This window comes from Mastomys coucha, unplaced genomic scaffold (genome assembly GCF_008632895.1).
Source record: "Mastomys coucha isolate ucsf_1 unplaced genomic scaffold, UCSF_Mcou_1 pScaffold15, whole genome shotgun sequence".
Lineage (NCBI taxonomy): Eukaryota > Metazoa > Chordata > Mammalia > Rodentia > Muridae > Mastomys > Mastomys coucha.
In genome coordinates this window covers 164,706,998-164,723,145 of record NW_022196897.1, presented here as the reverse complement: position 1 = coordinate 164,723,145, position 16,148 = coordinate 164,706,998, and the positions used below count along the sequence as shown (strand labels likewise).

The 16,148-nt window shown below is 51.3% G+C and overlaps 1 protein-coding gene across 3 annotated transcripts in view; it reads right to left on the bottom strand.

The window, feature by feature from the left end:
- Nucleotides 1-16,148, bottom strand: part of Phactr3 (phosphatase and actin regulator 3) — a 215,404-nt gene that overhangs the window by 55,386 nt on the left and 143,870 nt on the right. For all 3 annotated transcript variants that reach the window (XM_031372946.1, XM_031372947.1, XM_031372948.1), the window contains exons 5-7: nucleotides 8,206-8,415; nucleotides 3,662-3,836; nucleotides 2,747-2,994 (exon numbers count right to left, since the gene is read on the bottom strand). In XM_031372946.1, coding sequence (XP_031228806.1) covers nucleotides 2,747-2,994; nucleotides 3,662-3,836; nucleotides 8,206-8,415 — 633 coding nt within the window. The remainder of the gene's footprint in view (nucleotides 1-2,746; nucleotides 2,995-3,661; nucleotides 3,837-8,205; nucleotides 8,416-16,148) is intronic.

Genomic DNA, 16,148 nt, shown 5'->3' with positions numbered 1-16,148 from the left:
GGGCTAACGGATGAGTCTCATGGTGGGTGGGGCTAACGGATGAGTCTCATTGTAGGTGGGGCTAACGGATGATTCTCATGGTGGGTGGGGCTAACGGATGATTCTCATGGTGGGTGGGGCTAACGGATGAGTCTCATGGTGGGTGGGGCTAACGGATGAGTCTCATGGTGGGTGGGGCTAACGGATGAGTCTCATGGTAGGTGGGGCTAACGGATGATTCTCATGGTGGTTGGGGCTAACGGATGAGTCCCATGGTGGGTGGGGCTAACATGAGTCTCATGGTGGGTGGGGCTAACGGATGAGCCTCATGGTAGGTGGGGCTAACGGATGATTCTCATGGTGGGTGGGGCTAACGGATGAGTCCCATGGTGGGTGGGGCTAACGGATGAGTCTCATGGTGGGTGGGGCTAACGGATGAGTCTCATGGTGGGTGGGGCTAACGGATGAGTCTCATGGTAGGTGGGGCTAACAGATGAGTCCCCATGGTGGGTGGGGCTAATGGATGAGTCTCATGGTGGGTGGGGCTAACGGATGAGTCTCAGCACCCTACAGGGCATGGATGACCCACCGTAAATATATTTAAGGCCTCAAATGTTCATCATGGGCAGCCACAGAAGTCTCTGTGTTCAACAGCTGTTCTTTGGGTGTGTGAGAGAACCATAGGGTAGACTCCATAAGCAAAGCCTCTGGAAGAGAGAATATGAGCTTTTAAATTGGCTCTTTAGGCAAGCCATGCCCAGTTAAGCAGGGAGGTGAGCAAGCCTAACCAAGGTCACAATGGTAGGAAAGGATGTGTCAATACTCAGCGGCTGAACTGAGAAAGCCTCTCATTGCTGTGAGCCCAGGGAGGAAATCTGTGTGGAAACTCAGATTGGGCCGAGAAGCCCAAGGCACAACAAACACCTCCGTAGATAAATTCCTATCGTGAAGCCCGAGCCTTTGTAGCCTTCCTGGGACAGTAGCTAAGCTGCCTTTAAGAGGTGGTAACTCATGAACTTCATGGTGAGATTAGTGACCGACCTCATAGGACACACAGGTAACTGCCTCTCTTTCTACCATCTGAGGCTGCCACAAGATACACACAACCCGGGACTCCAGACATCAGATCTTGGATTTCCAGGCAAGTCCATAACATTCTGTTAGAGTAGTCAAGCTATGGCAGTCTGAGTGAAGTTAGAGGCCTGTCTCCTCATAGCTGGGAACCCCTCTGTGGGCTGGCCTGCAGCTTGTGGGCTAGCATGAACAACTGGGGTGGATGGGGTCTGCATGCAGGGACAATTGAGGGAGCTGAGAAAGTTCCAGAAAAGTTTGTTCTGTCACTCATCTTCCTGCAGAAGCCCTCAGGTCCATGCTCCTGCCCTCCTCTATTCCTCCCTGGGCCAGGCACAGGGACATGACAGATAAGCCCACATAGGCACTAGCCGTGGGTGAAGACAGGAGAAAAGATCAACACATTCAGGTCCTTCAAGAGCAGTTGTTCTCAACCTGTGGGCCCTGCACATCAGACATTTATTTACCTTATGATTCATACCAGTTGCAAAATCATAGTTATAGAGTAGCAATAAAATAACTTTGTGGTTGTGGGTCACCCCAACCTGAGGAACCGTGTTAAAGGGCTACAGCGTTAGGAAGGTTGGGAATCAGTGATTTAAACACACATTGAAATGCCGTCTTGTGGAACTTAACCATTCATTACTGGAAGATTCTCAGAAGGTCCTGCTGTCTCTGACCTTTCAAATCAAGTGTTCTGAGGGCCGGCCTGAGCCGGGTCTGAGGTTCCCAGGTAATACAACGTGCAGGCGCCTATCCCTGTGGGGGCTTTGCCTCCCGTGGCTATGAGTCAGGCTCTCACCTCAGCATGAGCTAACAATGCCCACTTTCTTCATGTGAGGCCTTCCTGCGGCATGCTCAATAGTATGTGTGTACCTGTTCTGCAGCTCACTCAGCCAAGCCCTGTGCTGAGGGGCAACAAGGATGCCACCGTCTAGCCAACAGCCAAGGTGCTGCAGAAGGGAGAGAGTGAAGCCAGCAGCCATGTCTAACGAGAAGGGCTTCAGACCAAGGAACTTGGGGACATCCCACCTTCTCTTTACACGGATGGCAGTGATCTGCAGGAATAGGGTTTGGGATTCCTGTGGGAGGGGGAAGGGGTTGTAGTCCTCTCTGTCCCTGAGCACAGTCCTTAGGGCAGGAATCACTGAGACCTGGAGAACACAGACCTGGACTCCGAGTCCCTGAGAGAACCCTGTCTTACACAAGTCCACACATTAGTCCATTCATGGCACTCCTGATGTGGCTATCGATGGCTATTGGAGACCCATCAATTACTCCGCCTTTGTCTCCCCTCCCTATTTCATCTAGTTTAAAGTCAGAATGTAAAACCGGGCCCATGTGCTCACTACTTTGTGTCATGACTTTGGCCAGGTCATGCTTAGGGATGTCATGTCAAGATCACTCACAGGTCTACTTGGTGTATTGCCAAAATCCATTGGAACAAACATCCAACTTTGCAGACACAAATTCACCCAGTATCTTTGGAGCCTTCGCTGGGCCTGGCACCCTCAGGGAAGGGCTCACTTTCCAAGGAAAAGCACCCCCATCTCTTTAGGGCAGGCCCTCTCCTTTGTCCCTTCCTAGCCAGTGGCTAGCAGAAAAGCTCCAGCTTCCATGTGGATCTGGGTGACCTAGCACAGTCCAATACGCCCTCCCCCGCCCCACCCCACCCCCCAGCCGCTGCGTTCCTCACCAGAGATGATAGAGTCGTTGAGTGCCTCCTCATCCTGATACAGAAGCAAGTCATCCTTGAGCTCGGAGCTCAGCATCAGATTCTCCTTGTTCTCCTCGGAGTCTTTGGTAGCCGTCCACTTGTTCTCTGAGGCCCCGTCAAAGCTCCATGCCTCATCCCTCTCCTTGCCCCGTTCCATGCTGGACGTCCTGGATAGACGCACATCCATCCGCTTCTTTGGAGACCCTCTGCATTCCCGCCCTTGAAAACTAAATGGGAAAGATGGACCCCCGTTACATGTGCCCACTTTTCTGGAAAGCCACAGGAATCAATGTAGGACCTGGTGAGTGACTTCTCTCTCAGCTTGGTGCTGGGCACCTTGTGTTGAGAGCTTTGAAGGGAACCTAGGACTCTGAGCCTATAGTACTTGGCTTGCGCTGTGCCCTGCCAAAGGTAGAGAACATATGCTAAGTCTCGTCGACACGTGTGCTTTAACCATTCAGACTAAGGGCTTCAGAGATCCAAGGAAGACACTGTGTTCCTCCAGTAGGACACCACACTGGCATGTGTTCAAGTGCTGCCTCTCCTCGGCAAGCACTCTTCCCTTCACACTGGCTGTAAGCCACTAAAAGCAAGGAAGGTGTGGGTCCGAGGTAGCTTCTGTTCTCATCATTAGATCTGCGGGGATTCAGAATCATGAACTAAGAATAGTCCCCCTCCCAACTAGTCCCTCCTAGGAAGCCCACAGTCCCCATATGAGAGATCTTGCAGGGAGCCTGCTGGTTGGGTTTCCATGTGTGCAGCCCCTGTCATAAGAAAACCAAGATGGTTCTAGTGGATCAAGAAACCCAGGCCAGGCTCTGGGTGGCCACACAAACCAGAAGGGTCTTCCCAGGGGCTAGTCCCCTCAGGGAGCACAAGTGTGCAGGATCTCACCTGTCCTGACGGTGCTTCGTGGCCAGTGCCCTGTGCAGCTCCTCTATCACTCGGCTGGGAGGCAGTGGCCGGTGGACAGTGGTGAGATGAGGGGACCCTGTGGGAGTGGCAAGCTGTCCTCTGAGAGCCGGCTCATTGTTTTTCATGCTGGGGCCTTGGAAGAGCGCAGCTTGACCTGGGTGGAGCAATAACATACACAATCATGAGCACCAAGGCACTGAGGAAGATGTAAGGATGTACTCCTCACGCTCCTGGCTCCTCTGCCAGGCCACCTGACCTACACAGAGGCACCAAGCCAGATTCCATTCCCAGGGAAGAGAGTAATGTAGGACTCTGCCCAGGTCCCTACACCAACAGTACCACGCTCTGCGATGTCAAATCCATTGTTATCCTGTGAGGTCTGGGGCAAGCAGCACCCTTCCTTCCTCCTTTGAGGAGCTGGCTTCCCAGACCTCTCTTTGGCTCCATGAGGGATCATAAACATTTACACAACTTTGCACCATCCTTCCTATTGCCTGGGCCCTCCCACCAACATCTGTTGCCATTCAAGCTCTCCCTGCACCTCGGCCCTCTGGGCTCCTTCTGGAATGTGAGTCCTGGTACATCGTTCTCCCCTTCCTTTTGACATGATTCAGACTTAAGCCCCAGTCCCAAAGCCCCTTGGGCTGCCTGGCTCAGCATCCCGGCATCATCTCTTTCTGATCCCCACCCCACTCTCTTCAGGCTACCTCTGGAAATACTTCCAGGTCCTGAAGCATCATGCTGCCCCAACTCTGAACCCGTGAAGGTCCTTCTCCTCTACAGTAGTATTCCTTCCTCAGTGAGACCTTCCCTGAGTGTCACCCCAGTCTAGAGCCCCAAGTACCAGTCCAGGAGAACCATCCCCATCCCCTCTGTCCCCGGTTAGCTGTGAGGTGGGGTGAGAATTCCCTTCAAGAGCATTTAGCTGTCACCCAAAAGATCACCAGTGCCCATGTGGGCAGATGGGTCAGGGCTTCACTTATTGCTGAAGACAGCTCCTGCTTGGTGTGCCAACCGTGCCCTGAGCATCCACAAGCGATGCTGTGTTCCCAGGCCCTGTCTAGTCAGCATTGCCTCTGGTCCTCACCAGAACCGTTGTAGAAACAGAAAGGGGGTGCATCATAGCTCAGCCACATATTTGGTAACCAGGCCATGATGTCACCAAAGGTGTCTATACCACATGAGGATCATCCCAGCACCACAATACAGAAACAAAGACTAACCCACAGTAAGCACGGCAAACTAGCAGCCCACAGCATTTCTGAGGAGCATGCTAACCCACTGGCAGATTAACATCCCTGGCATACCTCTTACTGCTCCTGTGTGACAGTGTGTGCTTATAATATCAGCACTCAGGAGATGGAGATGGGGTGTGAAGTGAGGGGGAGAATTCCCGTAGCTTGCGGCCAACTAGGCAGCCGAGACTAGCTGGAAATTTCAAGAAAGAGACCATCTCTCTCTCTTCTTTCACTCCCATGGTTTCCACATCTATGCAGTCGTGTAAACATACATACGACACAAATGTGTGTGACCATAAATCTACCCTAAAAATCTAGAAGCAGGCCCTTGCCAAACTTTAGGTAGGCTGGCAGTAGCCCAACTCAGAACTTACAGCCTCTGGGACTGTGAGAGATAAACCTGTTGCTAACAGGTTACTCTGCCATTCTAACTCCAGTAGATGTAGACTGAGGGTCCTGGTATCAGACTAGGATGTACCTCATCTGCCTCCCCAGTACCAAGGAGTCAAGCACAAGATGGGAACTGTCTGATTTCTATCACCTAGTGCTCATGTGTGGGAACAACAGGTCCCAGGACACAAAGGAAAAGACTTGACATCAAAGGCAGAGCCACTCGGGCTCCAGGCAGAAGTCCTGAGCTCACAGTCAACTTCCTGTTCAGACCAATCAGTCGCGTGTCAGGACCCTGCTGCTCTGAGTCCTTCCATGGAGATGAGCGTGAGATGAGCGGTGTAAACAGACCAGCTGTGGACAGATCCTGGGAACCCAGAGGGTGGATAAAGCAGTCAGTGAGGCAACTGCTCACAGTCTTCAGTGGGAATCTCTCACATGGAAAGTAAACAAAGTCTACAGACTATCCGACCTGTCTGTGCTTTCTATGGGGGAAAGAGAAGCATGTGGCATTCCATCAAGTGACTCTGAAACGCTTCAGATGTCAGCATTGGACAAGGGGAGTTATCACAAACATGGAAACCAAACACTAAGGAGTACTGGTTTGCCTCAAAATTTTCACTCTGTGGTCATCCCAGTGATGTAGAGAGCAGAGTTCTGACTCCTCATTCATCGTCTTATACAACTGCCTACATCCTCTGCTGCCAGACACAATGTCTGCACCTACATCTGACTGTGAATGCAGAGACTAAGTGCCTTTGGAGACAGGGCCTGTGGCAACCACCAGGTGGCTTAAAACAACAGGACAGCTCACTCTATCCTGGAGGCCAGACATCTAAACTCAGGGTGAGGGCAGAGTGAAGTCCCCTGAAGACTAAGAAGGACAGTCATCCTCCTGAGCTCGCTCACCTTCCTTGTGCCAAAGGCTGACACGCCAGCCTGTCAAGCACTCTCGTGTAAACTAGGAGGACGTGAGTATATGTGCTGGTTTTGATGAGAATGGCCCTCCATGGCTTCAAATATTTGCAGGCACAATCCCTAGTTAGCAGGGCTGTCTGGGAAGGATTAGGAGGGGTGGCCTTTGAGGTGTCAAAAGCCCACCCAGGTTCAGCATAAGGATGTAAGTAAGCTCTCAAGCTACCCGCTTGCCTGCCGTCATGCTTTCTGCCATGATAATAAAGGACTAACCCCCCGACTCTATGAACAGGCCCTTAGTTAAAAGCTTTATTTTATAAGCATTGCTGTGGCCACGATGTCTCTTCACAGCTATTAAGTGATGTCAGTGTGAGACAACAGGATATGGTTGGCAGCTCCACGCGGGTCCAGCCATGTTTGTGTATGGCACAAATGAGTTTGAGTCTCTATCAGATGCAGGAAATGGGTAAGTTACACTCTCTAAGTCTTGGTGTTCTTAACTGTGCACAGGATCCTTGCCCTCCATCCTCAAGGGACAGCCTAGTGAGGGATGGGTTCAAGTGTAACGAGAACACACTGGTTCTTTAAAAACCCAGTTATGTTATGTGAATATGCTTTTGCTTTAATCCCAGATGTGGGATAAGAGGCTGGTTCATGGCAGGTGACTATGATTTGCTGCCATGCATTAGCAGGGGCATGGTTTGGACAGCTGCAGATAGTTGAATTCTGGGGACTCTGGAGAAGGTATAAATGGGAGAGATCTGAGAGAGCCTGTGGCAGCTGCTGGTCTCCCCTGCAGCTGCTGCTGGTCTCCCCTGCAGCTGCTGCTGCTGGTCCCCTCTGCTGCTGGTCTCCCCTGCTGCTGGTCTCCCCTGCAGCTGCTGTTGCTGGTCCCCCCTGATGCAGCTGCTGCTGCTGGTCTCCCCTGCAGCTGCTGGTGGCTGTTGCGGTTTATTAAGTGGTTGTGAGTAAAGAGACAAGCAAAGAAGTTGGAGATATCCTGATGACCAAGAGTGGTATTGCCCTCAAGAAATCTACCGCCCCTAACCAGCAGGAAGTAGTCTAAAGAGATCTAGGGGCCTATACCTCTTACCCCTTTAACCTATTTTCTCTCCTACCTGGTGTCAGGGAGTTGGAAGGGACTAGGGTGGGATAAAGATTGGGAGGGTGGTAGATATAAGAACCTAAACAGTAGTCCAAAGAAGTACGCCCACATGTGTGGTGCCTGTCCAAGAGTAAGTGGCTTCACTGACCTGGGCTCTGCTCTCCAGTGTCCACTGCTTCCAAGGGAATCTGTGGGAATGTGCTCTAAAAATTAGCCACCACCCAGTGAATAGCCTGCCTCCCTGTGGGACTGGGGTGCTGGTCCCTGAAGGCTCGGTGAGTAAATGTCGACTCTCTGCAGTGAGTCCCCTGTGAGGTCAGGGCTGAAGGTAAGGAGATGAGGAGAAGATAACACAGGGGTTGATGACAATGGGGTTTTCTCTGACCAACTGTGTTGTCACAGGAACGGCCAATGCTGACTCCTGGCTCTTCCCTGATATACATATATGGAGCTGTTGTGAAGGAGAAAATGTGCATTCCAAGGCATTCATGGGAGCAGCAGTAACAATACAGACAACCATGTGTCAGCAGAGAAAGTCCCACCCGAGGGCTGGCTGTATGCTCTGGGTTCGGAGTCTAGAAGATTCCCCCTCTGACTGGTACAGGACCCTCCCCTCTGTCAAAGAGTGTCCAAGCAGTCTGCAGTCAACAACCACGGCCTTATGGGAACTCTTTCTGTGACATGCAGGGCTGGGGCACTGAGACAATGATGAGAGTCAGCCTGGAGCTGGAGTAGGCATGATGGGTGGAAAATATGGATGGATGGACAGACAGACAGATGGACATATGGATGGACAGGTGGACATGTGGATGGATGGATGGATGGATGGATGGATGGATGGATGGATAGATGGATGGGAGGACAAGCAGACTCACCTGTGACAGTTTTTGTGGCTTTAGAGCTGGCCTTGGGTGGCGGGGTGGGCAGCAGTGGAGGGCTGGGGAGCTGGCTCGCAGATCTCTCCAGGGATCTGGGAGGACTGTCCAGGGAGTCAGACCCAGCTAAGGCTTGAGAGGGCTCATCAGTGGTGGACAGGAGGCTGCCAGCGTCTGCTTCTTCCCCACTGGATGCAGACGGTATCTTCGCTGGTTCAAAAGCAAAATGGATTATTTAGAGGAAGCTGCCATAGCATAGTTAAGAGAGAACAAGATCTGGGGACAGGTGGTATCTTGATGGTGGGAAGACACTGATCCTCCATGTTTGGACTTAATTACCTGTACATTCAGTGAACAAGGGACCATGAGAAACAGAGGGAGTCAGGAAGTCACTTCGGGCACAGGTGACAATGTCCCTCCTCACTCAGTAGCCTGGGCTCCTCACACTTGTAAGCATGCCATCTTGATAGATTCTAGAGTCAGAGAGGCTGGGTGTGCACGTTGGCCTGGCTTGGTATTAAACCTCTACGTACATCTTACTTGTGGTGACTTAGTAGTGACCGCATCAGTGGTAATGCCCTCATATAGGTCAGCCTTTCAGAGCCCTGTCCTCTCTCCAGTTGCTCATCTTGGGCCCCTCCTGTGTGAGTACCCATTGACAGCTCTATTGTCTCCTGGCCCACCACTGTTACATCCCCTCTTCACTTCAGTCATCCATCAGACTCCTGACAGCCTCTGTTTGAGGGCTAACACCTGAGAGCTAAGACAGATGCTCTCTGTTGACTGTTTGTCTTTGAAGAAGCCGCCTGACCACGCCTACCACCTGAATACACCCATTGTCTGAGCACGCCCACTGCCTGAGTATGCCAGCCCACTGAAGATCTTCTGAACCTGAAGACTTTGGCACCTCAACTTTCTTTATAGTTAATCCAGAGACTTGTTTTCAGTTTCCCCTGTGATTATAAAAACCCTTGTTTGTTCTCAGTAAAGTGGAACCTTGATTGGGATGCAACTTGGCTTCGTGTTTTCTCTTGCATTTCAAACCCTCTCTTTCAGGTCCTTTATTCCCTCCTAACTGAGGAGAACCCCGTTCATGAAACTGCGGGCAGTTTCACACCACCAGCTCCCTCTTGCCATTCTTTATAAACCAGCAGAGGCCCACTGCCACTCCAACAGTCCTGCATCCTCTGCTTACCTTCCTGCTTCCTGGGCCCTGGGGAAGGTCCCTCTCTGGCTGAAACTACTGCCCATGTGCTTGTGTCAAAAGCTATAGAAGATAGTGATGTGGAGGACACATCTGGAGACCTGCTGGGGGCTGGCCCCCACCCTGCACAGGACCCAGCCTGGGCCTCTCCTGCAGGTGATTGCTTCTGGCCTCTGTGCACATCTCCAGCTGCTGACATGACCCCTCATCTGAAGCTTTGCAGCAATAACTGAGTCCACCAGACAGTTGGAAGCACCTCAGCATCTTCAGTGTGCACACGCCTGCTCTCCTTCCCCTTCAAGGTAGCCATCTCCCTCCATCACTCTCGGACAGCTTCCTGCTCTGACAGCATAAACCCAAGGTGCTTCTGGAAGGCACTTGCTGGGCACAGAGCTGCCTAGGAGAAACTCCCTCCCCAAGGGACAGGGCTGGCTCCCATTCTCAGGGCCCGGGGGCACTGTCCATGGTACTGAAGGACTCTGGCTTCCTGAAGAGCATCCAGGGACAGCTCTTAGCACCTGCCCAAGCATCTGAAAGACACAGCTGGTCCCTGTGTGTGAACCATGTTGTAATTTATAACTTTTACATGGTCGTTTCAAATTCGTGGGGATGCTGCCTTTATGTCGAGGGTTGGCTGTCCCAACTCCCCATGAGCAAAATTCCAGAAGGCCTTGCAGAATTGACAGCTCTGTCACAATGGCCATCCAAGTGACCATGAGCTGAACCTCAAGCTCTGTGTTCTTGTCCTGTGTGGATGCATGTGAAAACACTATTTTTATTTTCTCACGATTTAAACTGTCCCCAGGAGTGTTGACTGCTAAAAGAAGTTTTCTTTTTAAAGATCTCTGGACACTAGGACAATCGTTCTATCCTGTTAATTATAATGTGTGGTACCTAAGGCCTCCATTTAATTTTTGCCCTGATAATATTAAAATAAGCATTCTGTATTTTTTGAGGTAAAAATGGTCAGGAGCTCTAGATGAGAATGGAGATGGTCCCTCTTCTGTTAACAGACACAAATGCTATGGCTTGTTGGGTCTTCCGTGTCTTGCAAATCACACAGGGTGGTAGGTGACCTGTCCCAGAGCCCATGCCTTCACAGCCAAGTTCATAGGAATGGAGAGTGGCCTGTGGGACACACACTTACTCTGCCTGTTCTCACAGTGTAGAAGACATGCTACTACATGTACATAGGGCTAGATGTGCCCACTCCGCTCTGGCTGGGTTTGCATGGCTCCCATGATTACTTCTGGGTGAGTTCTTTGGGAAGCAGCTCTCAATGAAGGGGAGGCATGCTGAGGCCTAGAGGTGTCTGGGGACATGAAATGCTTGTCTGGGCTGGTCACTGGAGGCTCCACTAGGAAAGGTGAGAGCTATGTTTTGGCAGATAAGTGGATCTCTTCTACTTAGGAAGGGGCTCTTGTCCTTGATACACCATTGTAGTGGGAGATAGGCTGAGCTCCTCAGCTCCTCCATGGGTCTGGTGTGCTCTCCTAGACCAGGCCTTGGTCCTGCAGAGTGGGAACACAGACAGGCTAGCTCCACCTTCTGGGACCTGGTTTCCTCCCAGAGACTTAGATGCAGCATCTTAACTGGACTCCCTGTTTTCTGTCTGGGGGCACTGCCACAAGAAAGGTCAACATGGAGACAGGACAACCTAAGCCTAGGGCTCTCTGGTAATGAATCAGATAATGGGGTCAGTGAAGATCTGTCTGCTATGCTGGAGCTCCATGTGAGATCTTGCTGAAAAACCCCAACTTGGGCCAGTCTTGAGTCTCTTTAGGTTATGGACAGACTTCTGTCTGTCTGTCTGTCTGTCTGTCTGTCTCTCCATTTTAGTAACTTATCACATGGAAAGCCATCCAAACACTTCTGAACTAATGTGCTAGCACCTTTGACCAGCTTTAGCTACATCTCTGCAGACCTGCAGCCTCAGCTACTTTGGAGGCTGAGGCAGAGGGATCACAAGTTCAAAGACTACCTGGGCTGCAAAGTAAGTTCAAGGTCAGCCCTGGTAACTTATCAAGGTCCTGTCTCAAAGGCAGAAAGGAAAGAGGGCTGGAGATGCCAGACCATGCTAGAGCACCTGTCACCTGTCTAGCATGGATGAGTTTGATCTCCAGGACTGCAAAAGTGAATGGATTAATGCAAACAGACTCATTAAACACTCACCAGAATTGTGCCTCTACACTCTGACACTATTCTCTCTTCTACCTGGGAAGTCTGTGTCAATCCCTCATCATGGCCACCCTGTTAAGTCCTTCCCTAACCTCCAACTCTCCTCTTGGCTTTTGGCTCCCACATTTCCCAACTACTCTGCCTCTAGTTCAGTGTTCCTTATGGGTTCTGCCCCCTGTACCCACCCCTTAGCAGCAGCAACTCTGGCCTGTGTCTTCCTCCACAGACACTGGCTAGTCACTCCCAAACCTGGTCCTCTGGCTTCAGCATCCATCCAGCTTCCCACTTGGATGGGTCCTCTGAGATTCTCCCCTCCCTAGAAGGTCAAACAGGCTGGAGGCCACATATATTCTCACCCAAGTCTTTGGTTTTTACTATAGAGCAATTGTTGCCAAGGCCTTGATGGACTAAGCAAATGGAGGCTTATACCAGATGTCTTTTTCTTCTCTGTATATGTTGTGTGACACACGAATGCATGCACTGGGGGGTTGTTGGGAGTGCAGAGCTTGACAGCATGTCTTCCTCTATTGCTCCCTGTCTCCTTTTGAAACTGGAGATTGCCATTTCACTGGCCAGTGAAGAGCCTCCAGGATCCTGTCTCTGTCCCCCACAGCCCTGAGTTGCAGACACATGCCACAGTATCTTCCTTCTACATAATTTCTGGGGATCCAAACTCAAATCCTGATGCCTACAGGGCAAGCACCGGATCCACTGAGGCTCCTCCCCAGACTCCTACCACACCCACTGAGGCTCCTCCCCAGACTCCTACCACACCCACTGAGGCTCCTCCCTAGACTCCTACCACACTCACTGAGGCTCCTCCCTAGACTCCTACCACACCCACTGAGGCTCCTCCCTAGACTCTTACCACACCCACTGAGGCTCCTCCCCAGACTCCTACCACACCCACTGAGGCTCCTCCCCAGACTCCTACCACACCCACTGAGGCTCCTCCCTAGACTCTTACCACACCCACTGAGGCTCCTCCCCAGACTCCTACCACACCCACTGAGGCTCCTCCCCAGACTCCTACCACACCTGCTGAGCTAGCTCCCCAGACTCCTACCACACCCACTGAGGCTCCTCCCTAGACTCCTACCACACCCACTGAGGCTCCTCCCCAGATTTCTACCACACCCACTGAGGCTCCTCCCCAGACTCCTACCACACCTGCTGAGCTAGCTCCCCAGACTCCTACCACACCCACTGAGGCTCCTCCCCAGACTCCTACCACACCCACTGAGGCTCCTCCCCAGACTCCTACCACACCCACTGAGCTAGCTCTGCAGACTTCCTTTTGCCTTTTATTTTTGAACAAGACATCACTCCATTGCTTTAACTCACAATCCTCCTGCTTTCACTTCCCTAGAAGGTGGGATGACAACCCTGCACCTTCACACAGGGCTCTGACCAAACTCTGAGCTAGCCATACAAACCTTGCACAGTTTCTTCCACTCTCATCCATTGTCCACCACACCACTGAACATGGAAGAGAAGGAATATGATATGGAAAGGACAGGGCAGGGTTGTATGGACTGGTAGCTGGTAGGCCATGTTGGACTCAGCCAGGGGAAGACCCTGCCTCTTCCTGTGCTGTGTCACTTCTACATCCCTCCTCCTCAGAGATGCCTCGTGTCCCCACAGAGAGCTACCCAGAGCCTCTGGCTTACCTGGTCTCAGCCAGGCTTCCTTCTAACCTCCAACCCTTCTAAACGAAACTATCCCCTAAGTCAGAAACTAAAGGTTTCTCTACCAGTACCCCAGTAGATGGCCAGATGGCAACTGCTTTCAGCATGGATTATATGGGCTTTGCCACAATTATAGCCTTTGTTGGAATAGAAAGCTCCAGAAGGTCTGGCCAACCCAAACAACAAAATCTCTCCTGGCTTCATACCAGAGTGGACATATGGCTACCTCTCACTCTCGGCACTGCTCAGTAGAACAGTGCCCCCACCCATGGCTTAGCCACAGCCACAGGCAGCCACTGGTAACTGGCAAGTAGCTAATGTGATCCAGAGGCCTGAAGCTCAATTGTTTCTGGCTGATTGGTCATGTGACTTAGTGGCACGCACTGAACAGAGAGTTCTAGTTTCCTTGAGGAAGTAACAGAGTCCTAGGGCCACCACTGTAACCAGTAGGAGGTAAGAAGGAGGAGCTAGACTTAGAAAATAACTGACACCTAATGTCACCAGCCCTGATAAGTCACCTGATGGTCAACACAGACACAGGCAGTGGGGAGGATCCAAACTGGAGCCTACAGATTGGCAACTTTTGCTCTAGACCTCAGTAACAACCAACATCTAGAATATTCCAGAAGACAAATAAAGGTTTACCTTCTGAGTGGCTCTAGTTTGGTCTATAGAATGTTCTGGATAGAACCAAACCCAGACTCTGATATTTAGGAACTCTGTGATCTTGGGAAAGCAACCATTGTATGTTGACTATGACAGTGTTCCCGCCCCTCCAGGTCCATTGCTTGAACACTTGGTCCCTAGCTGCTGGTGATATTTGGAAGGGAGTAGGAACTCTAAGGGGTGGGACTTAGCTAGAGGAAGTAGATTTCTGAAGGACACCTGTTAAGGTTTATAGCCTGGCCCCACTACCTGTTGGTGTCTACTTCCTATACTGCTGCTGAGCTAAGAGGAAGCAGGACACCTCAGAGCTGCTCACCACCATGCCTTACCCAGCTTGATGGCATGCCCCCCACACTCACCATGATGGCACACACCCACCATGATGACAGGCCCCCACATCCACCATGGTGACATGCCCTCACACTGTCAGCCAAGGTAGCCCCTCCTCATGGAACCCCTGCTTGTTGAGTACTCAGTCACATGATGAGTGAGCCTAGAGAATTGATCTCTCTGAGCCCCATTCGTCATTTAAAACACACATTGAATATGCAGAACATTATCACCAACACCCTCCTTTTTAACTAATGCACTCATGGGAATGCCCAAGCCCAGACCTAAGCAGGACCCTGAACCATCCCATGCAAGTCAAATGTTGCTACCTCCTGAGCTTTTTAGAGGATGAAACCAGGAAACATAACCTCCCTTGAACAGGAGAGCTGGGTCAACATGGACCTCCAGCCAAGGGCAGGCTGCAGCCTGCCACTTTGACAGTGTCCACACCCTGGATGATGCAGTATTCAGACAGATTTCACTCCTTCTACACACACACACACACACACACACACACACACACACACACACACAAACATATACAACATACAACAGACATACCCACATATACACTAGCATGTATTACATAGATGCACATACACACACAGACAAATCCACACTTACAAGCAGGCATATACACTCACGTACAACATACATACATGTGTACACACACAAGGGTGGGGGCTCTTGTGTTTGTGTGTGGTGCGTGTATGAGTCAGGCCAGGTTAACTTTTGAGTGTCATCCTCAGGTTGGGCTGGCTGTCCAGCAAGCTCCTAGGATCCTCCTGTTTCCTCACTATCATCCTTAGGATTATAAGCATGCTGCACTGTGCTCAGTGTGTGTACGTGGGTCCTAGGAATCAAACTTGGGCCCTCATGCTTGCATGGCCAACACTTTACCATTGAGCCAGCTCCCGACCTAGGAGTCTTCTTTTGACTGTGGGGGCAACTATGACAGCAATGACACCAGGCTTTATTACATGAATGAGAAAGGAGCCTTTCAAAGCCAGGGCCTACGCTGGCAGCATGCGCTTTCCCTGATCTCAGCCAAGTTCAGGAAAAATCTGTTTGGGGTTTGTTTGTTTGTTTGTCTGTTTGTTTTTTCAGACAAAGCACCTAACCTTGGCCCTTCTGAGCGCTAAGAAGAGCAGTGAGCACCACTGTAGAGCTGCAGGCTTCCAGTGCAATCTAGCACCCACACGGACACCATGGGGAGCTTGCCCGACGTCAGTGGGGAAAAGCTGAGGGATTTAATGTCCACATGATCTGTACACCTGAGAATCTGGATTTCTCTCCTGCCAGGTGACATCTGTTATAAAATTAGCTCAGCACAGAGGGACAGGGCCCAGATGCAGCTGCTCCCTCAGGCCCAGAGCAGGACGTTGGACAGTAAGGAGAGCTGACAGCTTTGCATTAGCATCTGGTCCTCCTGAGCTCTGTGGGAAAGATGAGGGCCACAGTAGCTTCAAGCTTCACTCACTAAATATAGAGACCAGATGATAGAACATAGGCGCAACCCTTCAGCCTCCACAGGAGGGAGCAAACACGGGTCCCAGTGGGGCTGTGACTAGATGGCTTAAAGGAAACAGCGTGCCTGGGCGCTGTGAGTGGACGTCCTCTGAGCTGAGCAGCTGCCATCTGGGAAAGTCAGCCATGCTGGGCTTTCTGACTGTTTCCTAATGGAGAGGTGGGAAGGGTCATGAGAGCCTCACCTGATGCCCAGCCGCTCCCTACTGCCCGCTGCACTTGCCAAGTGCACAGCAGGTGGTTGGTAGCTAAGGGGACCAGGCTTTGGAGCCTCAGAACCCATATAAAGAAAGGCTGCTGGGTGTGGTTGGTGTCTTGCCTGTGATTCAAGCCTTGTGAGGCAAGCCTGC